Source organism: Protopterus annectens, chromosome 14.part0, assembly GCF_019279795.1.
Source record: "Protopterus annectens isolate FY-2018-M chromosome 14.part0, PAN1.0, whole genome shotgun sequence".
NCBI classification, from domain to species: Eukaryota; Metazoa; Chordata; order Ceratodontiformes; family Protopteridae; genus Protopterus; species Protopterus annectens.
This window is the reverse complement of record NC_056748.1, coordinates 580,804,278-580,819,279: the sequence shown is the minus strand read 5'-3', so window position 1 is coordinate 580,819,279 and position 15,002 is coordinate 580,804,278. Positions and strand designations below refer to the sequence as shown.

At 38.8% G+C, this 15,002-nt stretch overlaps 1 protein-coding gene across 12 annotated transcripts in view; it reads left to right on the top strand.

The window, feature by feature from the left end:
* EBF3 (EBF transcription factor 3) overlaps window positions 1–15,002 on the top strand; it is a 294,815-nt gene that overhangs the window by 208,610 nt on the left and 71,203 nt on the right. For 8 of the 12 annotated variants that reach the window (XM_044056326.1, XM_044056322.1, XM_044056321.1 and 5 more), the window contains 2 exons: window positions 1,878–1,959; window positions 14,410–14,554. In XM_044056326.1, coding sequence (XP_043912261.1) covers window positions 1,878–1,959; window positions 14,410–14,554 — 227 coding nt within the window. The remainder of the gene's footprint in view (window positions 1–1,877; window positions 1,960–14,409; window positions 14,555–15,002) is intronic. The other 4 variants (XM_044056327.1, XM_044056323.1, XM_044056325.1 and 1 more) reach the window with 1 other exon arrangement.

Below are 15,002 nucleotides of genomic sequence, written 5' to 3'. Positions count from 1 at the left end.
ATTGCTCAAGGCCTCAGGATATCTTCACTTCCTTATTGTATCCCAACAGAGGAACAACTGCATGTAAAAGGTGAGCCAGGAAAAAAATGTAAACACCCCAAGACCTAGGCATAAGCCACCTGTGAGGCATCATATCAATAAAGTAAATCCAAGTGTGTAGTGCACGATTAAAATAAATACTTAAAATAGAAAAATAAAAAGCTGTCCAGCACCAGCAAAGGGTTAAACACTTTAACAGACCACAAATGAAAAAGCCACAAGTATAAGCATTTTCGTCTCTACGACGGAGACTTCATCAGATACAAAACTTTACATCACTTCCCTTTCTTAAATACCCTTCCTAATAAAACAATTAAACAGCATGTGAAATTAAGTTGTACAATACTTATTCTGTGAACCTTAAAAGGCATCCTATCAAACCAGTAATACTAGATAGTTGTACATACGATAATTTGTTTTTTATGATCCAAGTTTTAGAGGTGTGATAATTATATACTACATAATTCATTTTTCTTGATTAGTGAAGTTTTATGATTTTAAAAGTTCTGGCATGTATGTAAGCTATTCATTTGATGTTTTGTAATGAGCATGTGATATGGACGAGCATATAAAATGCTGTGTGATCATCTACATGTTTTTTATTACCTGATGAAGCTTATGTGAAAGCTGTTTCAGCTAGTGTTGTGGATTAAACAGTTTTAATGGCTACTGATCCTGCCTTTCCTTGAGTTTTGGATACTCCTCAGTGGTGGCTGATGCCTTGGTCTTGGGGTGTTGGCACTTGTTTACTGTCTTAAACTTTTGTGCTCTGGTGCATATCACAAACATAGTGATTTTTTTTCTCTAAATGGGAAAGTGCGACTCTAGTATTTTTACTTCTGATAATCTTTAGTAGTGTTACTTATATTTGAAAGAAGCTGGTTGATCCAGTCTTAGAAAGATATAATAAGGTTACAAGAAGTTTATTCAGGCCTTTCTTCCTTCAGTCATTCACCCATTTATTCACTCATTCACTGATTACTCACTACAGTGAAAGGTTTTGGGGAGCAGGGGCTTTGTTTGGCTTTCACTAGGCACAAGGCACAGAAGCCTGTCCAGAATATAGTGCCTGCCCATTGCAGAATACACACCTGGACACACACGTAAACCTCATGCACACCTTTAGGCTATTTGTGAAGAACTAGCACCCATAAAAGCTGCGCTGTTTTTTTTTTGAGGAATGTGTAAAAACAAGTTCACATTTTAGATGTTGGCCAGTAGAACACTATAGTATTTAATCACAACAGATGTTGAGGAAAATATTATTTAATATACTTTTAGAAAGACTGGCCAATTGGTTTTCAGTGAAAGCACTGATTCCATCTTAAGGTTCTAAGGACATGGAAATCTTTTGATCTCACCCCATTGCAGAAATTTCCATGTCCTCAAAACCTCTTGATAAAGGTATTGCTTTGAAACACACACTAATCTGTCCATTAGTCTATTAGCTAAACTGGTAAAATGAAAATAAAAGTAAATGTAATCATAATAGACTGACATCGTGTTTTCATAAATATTGATTTTATTTTGTCCAAATCTTTCTTCTTTTTGCACCCTTTAACTTTCCGCAACAACACGTGTGCACACATATTACATGTAAATGTATTTTATGTGTGTATTCGATTGCATGTGAGTGTGTGTGAATATACGTATTCAAACAGGTACACTTGTGAGATGGTGTGTTTTGTGTGTGTATATCTGTGTATTGAATGCATGTATGTGAAAAGCAATTAATTCCATTGTAATAATTTACATACTTAATTACGTAATTAAGTCCATGTAATTAATGAACTACCTTTTCTTATAAGGTATATAATTAATTATGTTTCTCCCCACAGGTTCTTCCTAAAATTTTTCCTCAAGTGCAATCAAAACTGTTTGAAGAATGCAGGGAACCCAAGAGATATGCGAAGATTCCAGGTAACTGAAAATAAATACCAACATTTCTGAAGTAGTCTTCGTACTTTTGTCTTCAGTTTTAGAATAAAAGCATACAAGACACAGAAAAATGTTTACTCAATAATAAGGCAGGTGCTAAAATTAGAGTAGATCAGGCTTAGATTAACTCCCCATTGCAATGGATATAAAAAGTGCATAATGGACCATTATGCAGACCAGGATGGATTTTGTAAAACTTGTGTATATGTCCAAAGAGCTACACTGTGCCTGTTTTTACTTTTTATATCTTTCCATCATATTGAAAGGTTAAGAAGCAGGAAGTTTTCTGTATTATATACATACTGAATGATATGAGTCTGTTTCACAAAATAACCATGTGTAATGCAGTTAATTTTGCCTCCTATACCATATATCATCTGGTTCCATGTTAGTCTTCTCCTCTTGTAGTACAAATATCTTTTTGCCATTACTCATGGAAAGGAGGCCTTTTATTGTCCTTATTGCTTAAGAGATATGGCATGACTTGTGCGTCATCAGTTATATCCAGCTTTTTGCCTGGGAGGAGATAGCTGATTTTTAATAACCACTTTGCCCCCCTCCCCACACACACACACACACACACACACACACACAAACATTCTCACACTCCCATCTAATACCAAGATTTGTTGATGAACTCTGTGACTTCTGCTGAGCTGGGTGCATTATCTCCATTAGTAGTCTGACTTTTAAAAATTGTTGAGGGACCTTTAAGCCATTTTTGTGATGTAACATGTATTGTACACTGAAAAGTTAGACAGTGTACATCATTTGTGACCCTTCCCATTTCGTCCCTCATTTAAAATGTTCAAACCACAAGCCATAATTGTCAATAATAATTCTACATTTGTATTGCTTGTTTCAGTTTGTGCTCCCTGCGTACTTTGTTTCTACATTAGAACCTATGTATTAGTACTTACAGACAGCAGTAACAGCCGGATTGAGATCTGGGCAGATGGTAGAGTCATGAATATTCACAAGCATGTCTGTTGGCTGCATAGCTTTCCTTATGATGATGGGCAGAGGCATAAATACAGAGAGCACAAGGTTCGTTGGGGGCTTTGAGTCTCTATAACAATACTACTGCTAACTGCTTTGTTGTGCTTGCATTGAAGACACACAAATGCTTTCTCTCTGCTTACATTAATAAAATACAGATGTATAGTAAACCTGCAGTAACTGAAATAATAAATTGAGTGTGTGTTTGTGTGTGTGCTCAGCAATACATTTTAACATATATATATATATGTGTGTGTGTGTGTGTGTGTGTGTGTGTGTGTGTGTGTGTGTGTATACACACACCCACACACCCACACACACACACACACACACACACACACACACACACACACACACACACACACACACACACACACACACACACTGAGTTTGGCCACTAGATAACTGAGCACATAGCACATGTCATTTCTCCTGTATTTTTTTAGAAATTACCCTATTTTTAAATATAGGTAGGTTCTCTATTGCATATATCTATTTAAAGACAGACTTGAAAACCTGAAACAGGGTATCCAAGAATGACAAATTACTATTTTTCACATGAGGTAGAGTACTTGCAAAACCTGGTGCCTGTTTAAATATTATCTGTCAGTTTCATAAAACTTATTACCAGGCAAGCCTGTTAGGGAGAATGCTTCTTTTCTTGGATTACTCAGTAGCACCCTTTCATTAAGTCACAGAATAAGCAGACAGAACTGCAGGAATCAAACCCGGGGAGAAAAATTGACTGATGGCACATAGCCATTACAGTCTGCACTATACTGCCAACAATTGTATACTGAAAAGTAAAAAGTTTATATCCTCACACTTCCTGATCTGTGACCTTGCTGTCTGGAGACAGATCAGAAATGCTTGTTTTATTAAAGGACACATACAAGGTGCAGAAAACAGTTTGGAGATGAAAATATTATCCTGTCCTCAAGTAATTCACATTTTACTGTTTGCAGACTCCAGTCTTTATCCCTGTGATCAGTACTAATCTAGCTACCTGGAAAATAACACATTTTTGCAGTTTGAATTGTCATGGGGCAGGGCTTGAAACTGTATACCTGAGACTTTATAGAAAACATGACAACTGTTTGATAATAGATGTGTTAGAGCAAAGTACATTAGTTTTATATAAAGTATCTCAGTGCCTAGAATATTTTGTGGGGAAAAAAAACTAATTACTAGTACAAAATATAAAATACACACACACACACACACACACACACACACTTACATGTATATCTATAAATATATCTATATATTTATATATATAAATATATAGATATATAGATATCAGTTCGTAATAACGTACTTTGTAAGTATATAACTAAAACATTCATGTGACTTGTGACAGTAAAACTTTGGTTATACACATGTGATTTTTATATTAAATGTGTCAATTTTAAGTTTAGACTATCAGCTCTCTCATGCAGACTAGTACAGCTTGTGAAATGGAAGTGCCGGGAGCAGGAAAAATGGTTCCTTCAAAACAATGCTGCCAAACGTCCATTTTTCATGCATCTCAGCTTCAAGTGTTGTTGTGGATATTGATCCATCTGAGCAGAGCAAAAGGTCAGACCTAGAATGAGTGGAAATGTCCTCTTCGTCTCATTGATGACTACCAGAAGCATCTGTCATGAGTGATCTTCTGGTCGACAATGCAGCCACCAGTCAGTAGAAGGACTTCCTTAGGTCTTTTCAGCTAATCTCCCTACTCTCCAAAGGTTTAAATAGACTTAACAGTATGTCAGCTCCTGGACAACATTTTCGACTGGTTTGACTATCCTAGTGTCTTTCTACCTTTTTAGAAGTACACTGTTTGAGCAAGCAAAGGCTGTAAATAAAAACACAGCATTTTTTATAGGAGAGCTGCACTATTTTCCCTTGGTGAGTGACCTATATATAGATGACAGAGCAAAGGCAGTTGCCTTTTTTTACACCTTTTACCATCTTGTTAATTTATCATGGCTGATTTTTTTATAGAGGTGTTTTTAACTCTTTCTTAGGGTAATAATCGGCATACAATAATAAAACTTTATAAACTGTGCTCTGAGCAGTTATTATTTAGACTGCTGCACTTGATATCACCTTGTTTACACTGTTTAGATACCTAGTATTGTTCAAAATAAGGTCAGTCTGTTTGCATTTTTCCAGCTTTATATTTTATTAAAGATGCACCAGATTTTTGTAATCTTTTTAGCACACATTGGCAAACTGTTTTCATGAACAAATCTGAGCATGTGCAGGGAAAGAAATATATAGTCAAGAAAAGCAGATTTGGGTACAGATTTATTTAGGATACTTCAAACCATATCCCTTCTGTTATGAATGTCATACTGGCTACGTGACCTTGACAAATAACACAGTAGATTATTACAATATTATACTCAGATTTCTCACAAAGAATTTTAATTTATTCTGGAATGTCCTCTTCTTTTATTTTTCCTCTAATATAAGGAAACATTCTCTAAACCTGACACAAAAATATAATTTCAGGGTAGAAACCTGGAGGCTTCTCAAGTTTGTGCAGAATGTATTTTCATCACAGTCTATGTCTTGTTTATATTACAGCAGGTTGGTTTTCTAGGTGATATAAATAGTTCCTTATAATATTTCGCTGAGTTATAATGGGCGAACAGTACCAGAGCAGAGTTACTACACTTAAATATATTTAGCTATATGCCCATCACAACATTTTCTTTATGACATAAAAAAGTAGCAGAGCTGGAATGTATACAAAACTTGACAGGTCATAAAGACTTCCAGAGGAACCTCACACCCACAGTATGCAAACACACACACAAGGGCACTCATGTTGGTCAACACAACAAAGTAAATGCATTTTCTGTTTTCTCTAGCCATGCCCTTCCATTCTCAGTTTGTATACTGTCCATTAATTTCAGCCTCGGGTCAAACATTTTAAAAATGATACTAGTGCTAGGTATAAGCTCTTAATGTAAGGTAATACTTTAGACAACATGAGAAACTGTAATGTACATCTCGTAGTTTACTCTTCTTTGCAGGAATCATGCAAATCCCCATAAAAAGTTAAGTGTAGACTGATCAGTCCTCTGGATTACTTATTGTATTCCTTCTGGGTTCAAGCCCATATATCTGCAGGGTTGTCATGAAAGTTTTTCAGAGTTCATGTAAATTGCTTACACTTTCAGTTCAACATTTAAGTGTTAAGATCACCATAACTGAACAAGAATGATGGCTTTGCAGGAGAGTTTCCCTTTTTTTCCTTGCTTATCAGGAATACTGTATATGAGTCTTGCTTTGATGATATTGAACTATATTTATGCTGGCCAGATATGGTGGGTAAGATGTTAACCATTTGTCACCTTCTTGCTTCATGCAAATCTGTTAATACTGATCCATACATACATTGTCCTGTGATTATAATAATTATCCATACTTTTCTATGCAGTGATATTGAGTATATATATGATGCATACAGTATATAGGTACATATATTTGTGTATATATATATATATATATATATATATATATATATATATATGTACGAGTCTACTTTGGAAGCTTGAAGTTTCAAAACTTCGAACTTCATATAGTTGAGACCATAAGATCGATGTTTTGAAAATCTGAATGGTTTAAATGGAGATTGACATTCAATACGGAATGGGAAATTTACCATTACCTTCACTATAGTGTGATCTCGGAGTTGGTACATTTAATTAGCAGGAGGTGTGGGGGGTGCAGGGGGCTTGCCTCCCTGCTTAAACTTATTTATTTATTTATTTTTAATTCAAGTTTTGAACTTTCAAAACTTCGATGTTATAGGTTCATAGGTTCATAGGTTGGTACTAGACTATCGGCCCTAGGACCTATACCGGCCTAGCTGTAACAATTCCCTGGCTATTTCTTCCCACAATATTTACTTCCCTGGACCCGTGTCTAGCAGGGTGACTGACATGATCCCCGGGGTGAATTTCCTATCTCCCATCCAATTGCAAGGTTCCTTTTGAAGAGGGCCATAGAGGCGCTCTGCTTGACATGTATGGGCAGTCTTTTCCAGAGTCTGGGGAGTCTCTGGGTCAGGAACCTATACCTCCAGCATGTTTTGTTCATTGTGATGACAAGGTTTAGATCCCTGGAACATGTGGCTCTGAGGGATTGGGATTTCTTTAATTGCAGCATGTCCAACAGCTCTGGGTTTGATATGGCCTTGTATGTTAAGCAGAGATCGCCTCTGAGTAGACAATATGAGACAGAGTTTAGCTGGAGTTTTTTAGATGGTCAGCATAGGGCATCTGCATTAGGCCTGTGATTCTTTTAGTGAGGTATTTCTGTGGCCTTTCCAGTTGTTGCAAATGTCTTGAGAGGTACATACCAAATGGGGCATTGTTTTCTATAATGGGTCTAATGAGGGATGAGTACAGTGGGACAATGGCCTCCTTTTTTCTGGATGAAAAGCCCTTAGTGATGAGGTGTGCCACATAGAAGGCTTTCCTGACTGTTGTGGTGATGTGGTTATCAAAGGTGAGACCACTGTCCACCTGTGTCCCTAAGTCTCTTATCACACTTTCAGTGTTTAGTGTACTACCACCTATGTGGTAATTCACGGGTACATGTTTTTTCCCAAAGAAGATAACTATACATTTCTTGGCATTGAGCTTGAGCCCATGGCTCTGGCAGCAAGCATCTGTTTCTGTAAGGCCCTTTTGTAGAACATCCACATCATTTGGGAATTCAATAATGGCTCTCAGGTTGCAGTCATCTGTGAACTTTGTTAGCCAGAGTCCCTTAGTATTGGCCTGTACTTCAGAGAAGTAGATGCCAAACAACAGCAGTCCTAGGACTGAACCCTGAGGTACTTCACTTGCCACTTGTCTGGAGCTGGATTTGGATTCCGCTAGTTTTACAGTCTGGGTTCTGTCAGTAAGCCAGTTAGCAACCTATCGAGTGACATAGGGATTAATGCCCAGCTTAGTAAGTTTATCTATGATTCCAGAGTGGGGGATGGTGTTGAAGGCATTGGCGAAGTCCAGATAGGCTGTGTGGACTGCCTTACCCTTGTCCACAGATCTGGAGACTGATTCAAAGAAGTCAGTCAGGTTTAGGAGACAAGATCAGCCCTTCACGAACCTAAACAGGGTGGGGTTCAGTGTTTGAAGGCTGCCAATGTCTTTGTTTATAAGTTCCATGATAATACATTCCATGGCCTTGCAGATCAGGCTCGTCAGACTGTTGGGGTAGTAGATATTCTTCGTGTTTCACTGTTGCAGTTATCACACTTGGGTTATCCGCCTGCAGGTAGCCCTCAGTCGGCCTGAATACCAGAGACTTAGTATTTCTGCATCGGATGCTGTCGCTCCAGGACTGATGTCAGGTTGTCAGGGGTATAAAAACAGACAGTCAACGCCATTACATCAGTTTTTCTTGCCCCAAATGTCAGGAGCTCCCCAAATAGGGAGCTAACTTATGGTGGGGAAAACACCACCAGTACAAAGTAAATACCAATACCCCTGAAAGGGGTGAGTAATAGCCATAGAGAGGAGAGAGAGAGAGAGAGAGAGAGAGACCAGGGGGCTGGAGGGAGGGAAACCAGGACTGCAACAGTGAATCACTCGAACATCTACATTTATGGTAAATGTACACAACTCTACTATGTTCTTTATGTTTCACTGTTACAGTCATCACACTTGGGTGGATTCCCAAAGCTGAAGAAGGGTAGAGGCAATCAAGAAGAGTTAGGGCTGGCTAGTATGCCTTGCAGAACTGCTGTTGCAAAACCTGTCCTGGATTTGGAAAAGATAGGCAGGTGGTAATGCTTGGTGAAGGTGTGTACAGAACTCCAGGTAGCAGCTTCCAGGATGTCCCAGGTAGGGACTCCCCTGAGAAATACTGTAGAAGTAGATGTTGCCCTAGTGGAATGTGTTCTGACCCCCTGAGGGGTTGGTTTCCCATGGTGCTTGTAGCAGAAATGGATGCAGTGTGCTATCCATTTGGAAACTGTTTGTTTTGAAATGGCCTTGCCCTCTGCCCCTGTTGCAAAGCTGACTAGTTGGGCCGTTCTCGGGACTTTGCCATTTCCTCCACTGTGGTGCGATCTCGGAGTTGGTATATTAAAGTATGGGGGTGTGAAGGCCCCCCCCCCACTTTATTTTGTCTTTACATTTTTTTTTTTGGAGCAGCGATTTTTTTCCCTTCACCACTGAGTGCATACTTAAGGGGTTGCTATTGATGTGGTAGTTAGCAAGAACATCGCTTTTACCAAAAGGAATGCTAATACTTTTTTTTTTTTTTGCATTGAGTTTAAGGCCATTACTTTGGCACCAATCACTTGTTTGTGTAAGACCCTCTTGTAAGATGTTAACATAATTTGGAGATTCTATGATCGCTCCCAGCTTGCAGTCATCAGCAAACTTTGTCAGCCACAGACCTTTAGTTTTTGCTTGTACTTCAGAGAAATAGATTACAAACAGTAGAGGTCCCAGGACTGATCCCTGTGGAACACCACTGGTTACAGGTCTGCTGTTGGAGGGGGATTCCCTATTTTGACTATATGCGTTCTATCCTTGAGCCAGTTAGTGACCCACTTAATGATATAAGGGCTGATACCTAGCTGGGTGAGTTTGTCAATTATGCCTGAGTGGAAGATAGTGTCAAAAGCCTTGGCTAAGTCTAGGTAGGCTGTGTGCACAGATTTCCCCTCATCAAGGGCCTTGGTGACTGTCTCAAAGAAGTCCACCAGGTTTAACAGGCATGATCTCCTTTTGACAAATCCAAATTGAGTAGGGTCAAGTTTTTGGAGATTACCTATATCTTTCTTGATAAGGTCCATGATGATTTACTCCATGGTCTTGCAGATAAGACTAGTCAGGCTAATAGGTCTGTAGTTCCTGGGTACAGTGGAAGCACCACCTTTGTGCAATGGAATAATGGTGGCTGTTTTGCATACAGCTGGTACGACCAGCTCTATGCAGCTGGTACAACCAGCTTTATGACCTGCTCTTTGGAGATACAAGGTAGGGGACAGCTGGTGTGGTAGGGATGTCATGTGAGTACATGTGGTGGGGATAGGGAAGTGAAGTTTTCACAGAACCTGTCTGTCAACAGGTTAGCTATGTCCACAGGCTCAGCATATGTGGTATCATTAACTACCAGTTCTGCACAAATTTGGGCCTTTTGTTTTAGGCTATGGATGTAACCGTAAAATGCCTCGTGGTTCTCCTTTGTTGAGGAAGCTAATTTGCACTCGTAGTTTGCTTTGGAGGACTTCACAAGAAGTTTTATTTGCTTGTTTAAGCTGAGGAGGGAGTGTTTCCAGTTTAGGAAGGCTCACTCCCTCTTACTCTTAGGCAGCAATTTCTTCCTCTTATTGTAAAGTCTGTTAATGGCAGTTGTCCACCAGGCAGGTTTGCTGTTCAGAGGAATCATGACTTTTGAATGAAAGTAGCATGGTTTAAATTAGTAACACATTATTTAAAGGTAAATGGACAGCAAAAACATATATATTTGCTTGTTTTGGTCCTATGAGTTACGGACGAGTCAATGCATTTATACAGGTGTCGGTATAAAGCATTGTTGTAGTGCTCAGTATCAGTTACAGACGAGTTGATGCATTTATACAGGTGTCGGTATAAAGCATTGTTGTAGTGCTCAGCATAGTTGCCAGTTCCATCTGAGAGAGGAGGTGCAGTGAAGCTATTTATATCACCCTGTAAGAGGTTATAATCAGCTCTGGAGAAGTTTTTTAGTTTAGTTGCTGCTTGGGGGGGGGGGGGTTAGGTGTGATAGGTACTTCAAATGAGACCAATTTGTGGTCCGATCTCGCCAGGGACGACCTCAAAGTGGGAGTGCTTCAGTGGTCCCCCATATTGGTGAACACCAGATCCAGGATGCTGGCACTCCTTGTGCGGGTGTTGAGTTAACTAAATTGAGGAACCTTTGGGCAAATGAGTTTGAGGAAGAATAATTTACCTGGTCAATGGATGGGTAGTTAAAGTCGCCCAAAACCATGGTGTTTGGATGTACCTTGATAGACTCAAGTCAATCCAGTTAGGCAGAGTGGGTGTACTGATTCATGGAGGGATCCTGTAGATGGCAATGACTTGAATATGTGTCCTACCAACAGTTAATTGCATCTGAAGTGCCTCCAGGCAGTCGTACTATTTAAGCAATCTGGAGGTGTATTTATCTTTAATGAATATTGACCTTCTTATTTTTCTTCATATTACTGTATTTGCATTTTTTTAATTTGTCAAATCATTATTTGTACAAGATATTAACCACAGAAGGTTAGCTTACATTCTAAAAGAAGACCACATAACTGTGATAAAACTTGCTAGATCAGTACAAGGGTGATAGATTCTGAACTTAAATTTGCCTGCTTAAATCTCTGTAAGCATAGGAGGTTAAAGCTGACTAATTTTCTCCCATGTATGGAGCAGGTACTACTGTTAACTTTACTAGGCCTTGTAGTTTCATATCTTCTTGGGTCATTGTTTCAGGAGGAAGCTCAAGAGAGCCCAATATAGCATTTCAGTTAACAAGTTAAGAAATGATGCATACTAAGAAGCTTACAATACCACTGTTTTGTCTTTAAACTTAAATCTTAAAAATGTATGCTACGTGGGCCTGTGTGATATGAGCTGTTTTTCTAAAACCAAACTTCCAAAAGTTGTTACAAAGAACATTTCTACAAACTAAAAAAAAAATTCTGTAGGAGGCCTTAGTCTCAAATACCCATTGCAGAGATCTCCCTTTTACCCTTGTAAGAATTATTTCTGATATTGTTGCATCTGGGTGAAGGGAATACAGTGACCTCAGAGAATCATGGATCAGGCTACCACAATCCCCTATAGTTAAGTATCCAAGGGTTGCATGACTGACCATTAAATAACACAACACCTGATACTGTGTCACTAATGTCTGGATTTTGATTTTGAATTCTAAATTAACATATATGTTTAGCTTAAAAAGGAATTTCTTTCTTAATCCAATATGAGCCATCGATATCTTTATATGTGTACCACAGAAATATCAGCCCCTATATGTTCTTATTTAAGCCACGGATAGACACCCATGTTGACTATAGATGGCTTCAGATTGCCTGTACTGCTACTTTCTTACCTATTGCTACATCCTGAACTATAATGCTAGCAGCAGTTTTGTTATATGGCCTCAGGAGTGGCCTTAGGTCAACTGGTGCTCTAGGCAAAAGGGCACCACAGCACCCCCCACCACACCACCCAGTGCCCCCATCCTGGTCTACCTGCACCAAATAAATACTGGAAAAGTGCCCCTACTAAAGCGGCGCCCTAGGGGGCCGCCTAGTTGGCCTATGCCGGCTATGTATGGCCTCTTTTCCGTACAAATGCAGTCAAGACTTCCCATTTGTTCAATTTACTGCACAAGTTCTAGAAACCAGATTTTGTCACTAAGATGCAAAAGGAGCAGACAGCACAGATCATTACCTTGACAGTTTGAAGAATTCTGAAAAGTCCTGAACATCTTATTTTAAGTCCAGTTATGGAAGATTCATGATAGCTGTGGAACTTGAGTTTTCATGGGATCTTCTGGGACATTTCAGTGTGTGTGTGTGATGTGGAGAGACAATTTTTTTCCTGGTATTTTCTTCCGAGCACTGCCCGTCAGTTTGTTCTTTGTAGTTTAAGGAGACATGCAGCTAAAACTATTTAGTTTACATTACAACCATCTACTGATGAATGATTTCAAGGAGCAATTAAAGACATTAAGATGCAGCTGAAAGTTTTATATATGCCAGTCTTATGTTTGAAGTTTGGCCTATATAGGTACTTGTGTTTCCATAAGTTTCTAGATTGCACTACTTTTTATACTGAAGTTACAGAAAATGCATGTTTTTTTTATTATTATGCAGGAAAACAAACTTTTATGTGGAACTATTAATGTTTCATTTGCTGCTGCAGAAGTGCATCAGGAAGTGTGTTGCTTCATATGTGGAAATTAAATAAAAAGGAGCATGATTATCCTGAGAGCATACACAGCTACAGGCATAGACTAATGTACACACACACACACACACACACACACACACACACACACACACACACACACACACACACGCATGCACGCACATACACACGCACACACACGCACATGCACACACACATACACACACGCAGACATATGTGCACACACACATACCACACGTGCGCGCACACACGCACACATATGCACACATATACACACATGCAGACATGTACACACATGCACACATATGCACACACATGGGTACGCACTCACACACACACACATGCACACATGCACACATATGTGCACACACACACATACACACACACAAACACACACACATGCACATGTATGCACACACACACACACGCACACACGCGCACGCACACACATATGCTCACATGCGCGCGCACACACACACACACACACACACACACACACACACACACACACACACACACTCAGCATTAGGGATGAATAGGCAAATACAATTATTTTGAAAATGACATAGTAACTTTTGCAGTGGTATCATTTGAAAGTAACATATTTATTTATTTATTATTTATTCCTTGACAAGTCTGACTGGGTAGGATAAAGGCAAACCAAACTTGCCAGATTTTTTTTTTCCAATAATGTTTTGTTTTTTTTTTTTTGCATGACTTCCACTGTGTTTACTACTGAGAAGCAGCTGGAAGCCAGGCAAGGCATGGTCCATCATTTATTCTATGACAATACTCTGAACCTGGAGGCAAGAATGGAAGCCTTTGAATCCAAAGAAAGGAGGAAATTCCATTTACACACCAGGGTCAATCACCATCAAAACGAACTTGAGAGGGGATACTATTCACTGAGTGAAAGCACTTTCACCATTCATATTCAACCCACACTTTTTGTATGCAAAATGGCTCATTATTAGACATTAGCTGCAATTGTAAAATAGACCTGGAGATTACTTACTAAAGGGATGGCAGGTTGGGGGTATTGTTGATAAGGCATTTGGGGGTAATTTGAGAAGAAAACCTTCCATGGCCCTTATTTAAAAGCATTCTCATGTATGACAGTTCTAATTAGATAATCTAACTAATCAATATATCAATAGATCAATCAAAACAGTAGCTATTAATTTGAGAGGCTGGAGGGGTGCTTGAGTGACTGATAATGGTTAAAAGAAAAGTCTCATGAATTGAATTAATTTGTTAGCATAATAGGAAGATTAAATTGTAATTAGTGCAGCAGGTTTCAAGAGAAACAATTATACATAAGAAAAGCTCCTTGTGAACTTGGCATGAATATATGGTATTTATAGCATTTGCTGAAGCAGCACTAAATGAAAGATTCTTCAGTGCTATCTGAATTTGTGAGAAACTGAGCCAATGTGTTGTTGCCTTGTTTAAAGATGTAAATATCTTCAGATAGGAAAAAAATGCTGTTTTTTTTTTCTTGTAGGTTGTTGTATCAACAACAGTTAACGTTGATGGCCATGTGCTGGCTGTCTCAGACAACATGTTTGTTCACAACAATTCAAAGCATGGAAGGCGGGCTCGCCGCCTTGACCCCTCAGAAGGTACGACTCCTTCTTATCTGGAAAATGGTAGGCACACACATTTTGCATTTTTTATTTGCAGTGCTTTTTTGCATCATCCTTTAAGTTTATTTGTCGACTACTTTCATTTCATTCACATCAACGTTCATATTGCATCCCTCCTCCAACAACTTGCTTGTTTAGAAAACTTGCTACCACTTCTTGTTCAGTTTAATCTTTTCTTTTGTCTTTTGACTTCAGTTGGGTTATGTTTTTGCTTATAACTCCACATTTACTATTTTTGATTGTTACTATGATGTTTTGCTTTGCTGTCTGCTTTTATGATTTTTGTTTCATCAGTTTTAAATCATCATGAACTGTGATCCAGAATGTCACTTAAAAGTTATGTATGACAATGTGACTGGATAGCAAAACCATGATCAAATCTGCAAAGAATTTACTGTGAGGTCAGTTTCCTGTTGCTGAGCCTTGTTGCTACAGATGAAGGCAGTGGGGA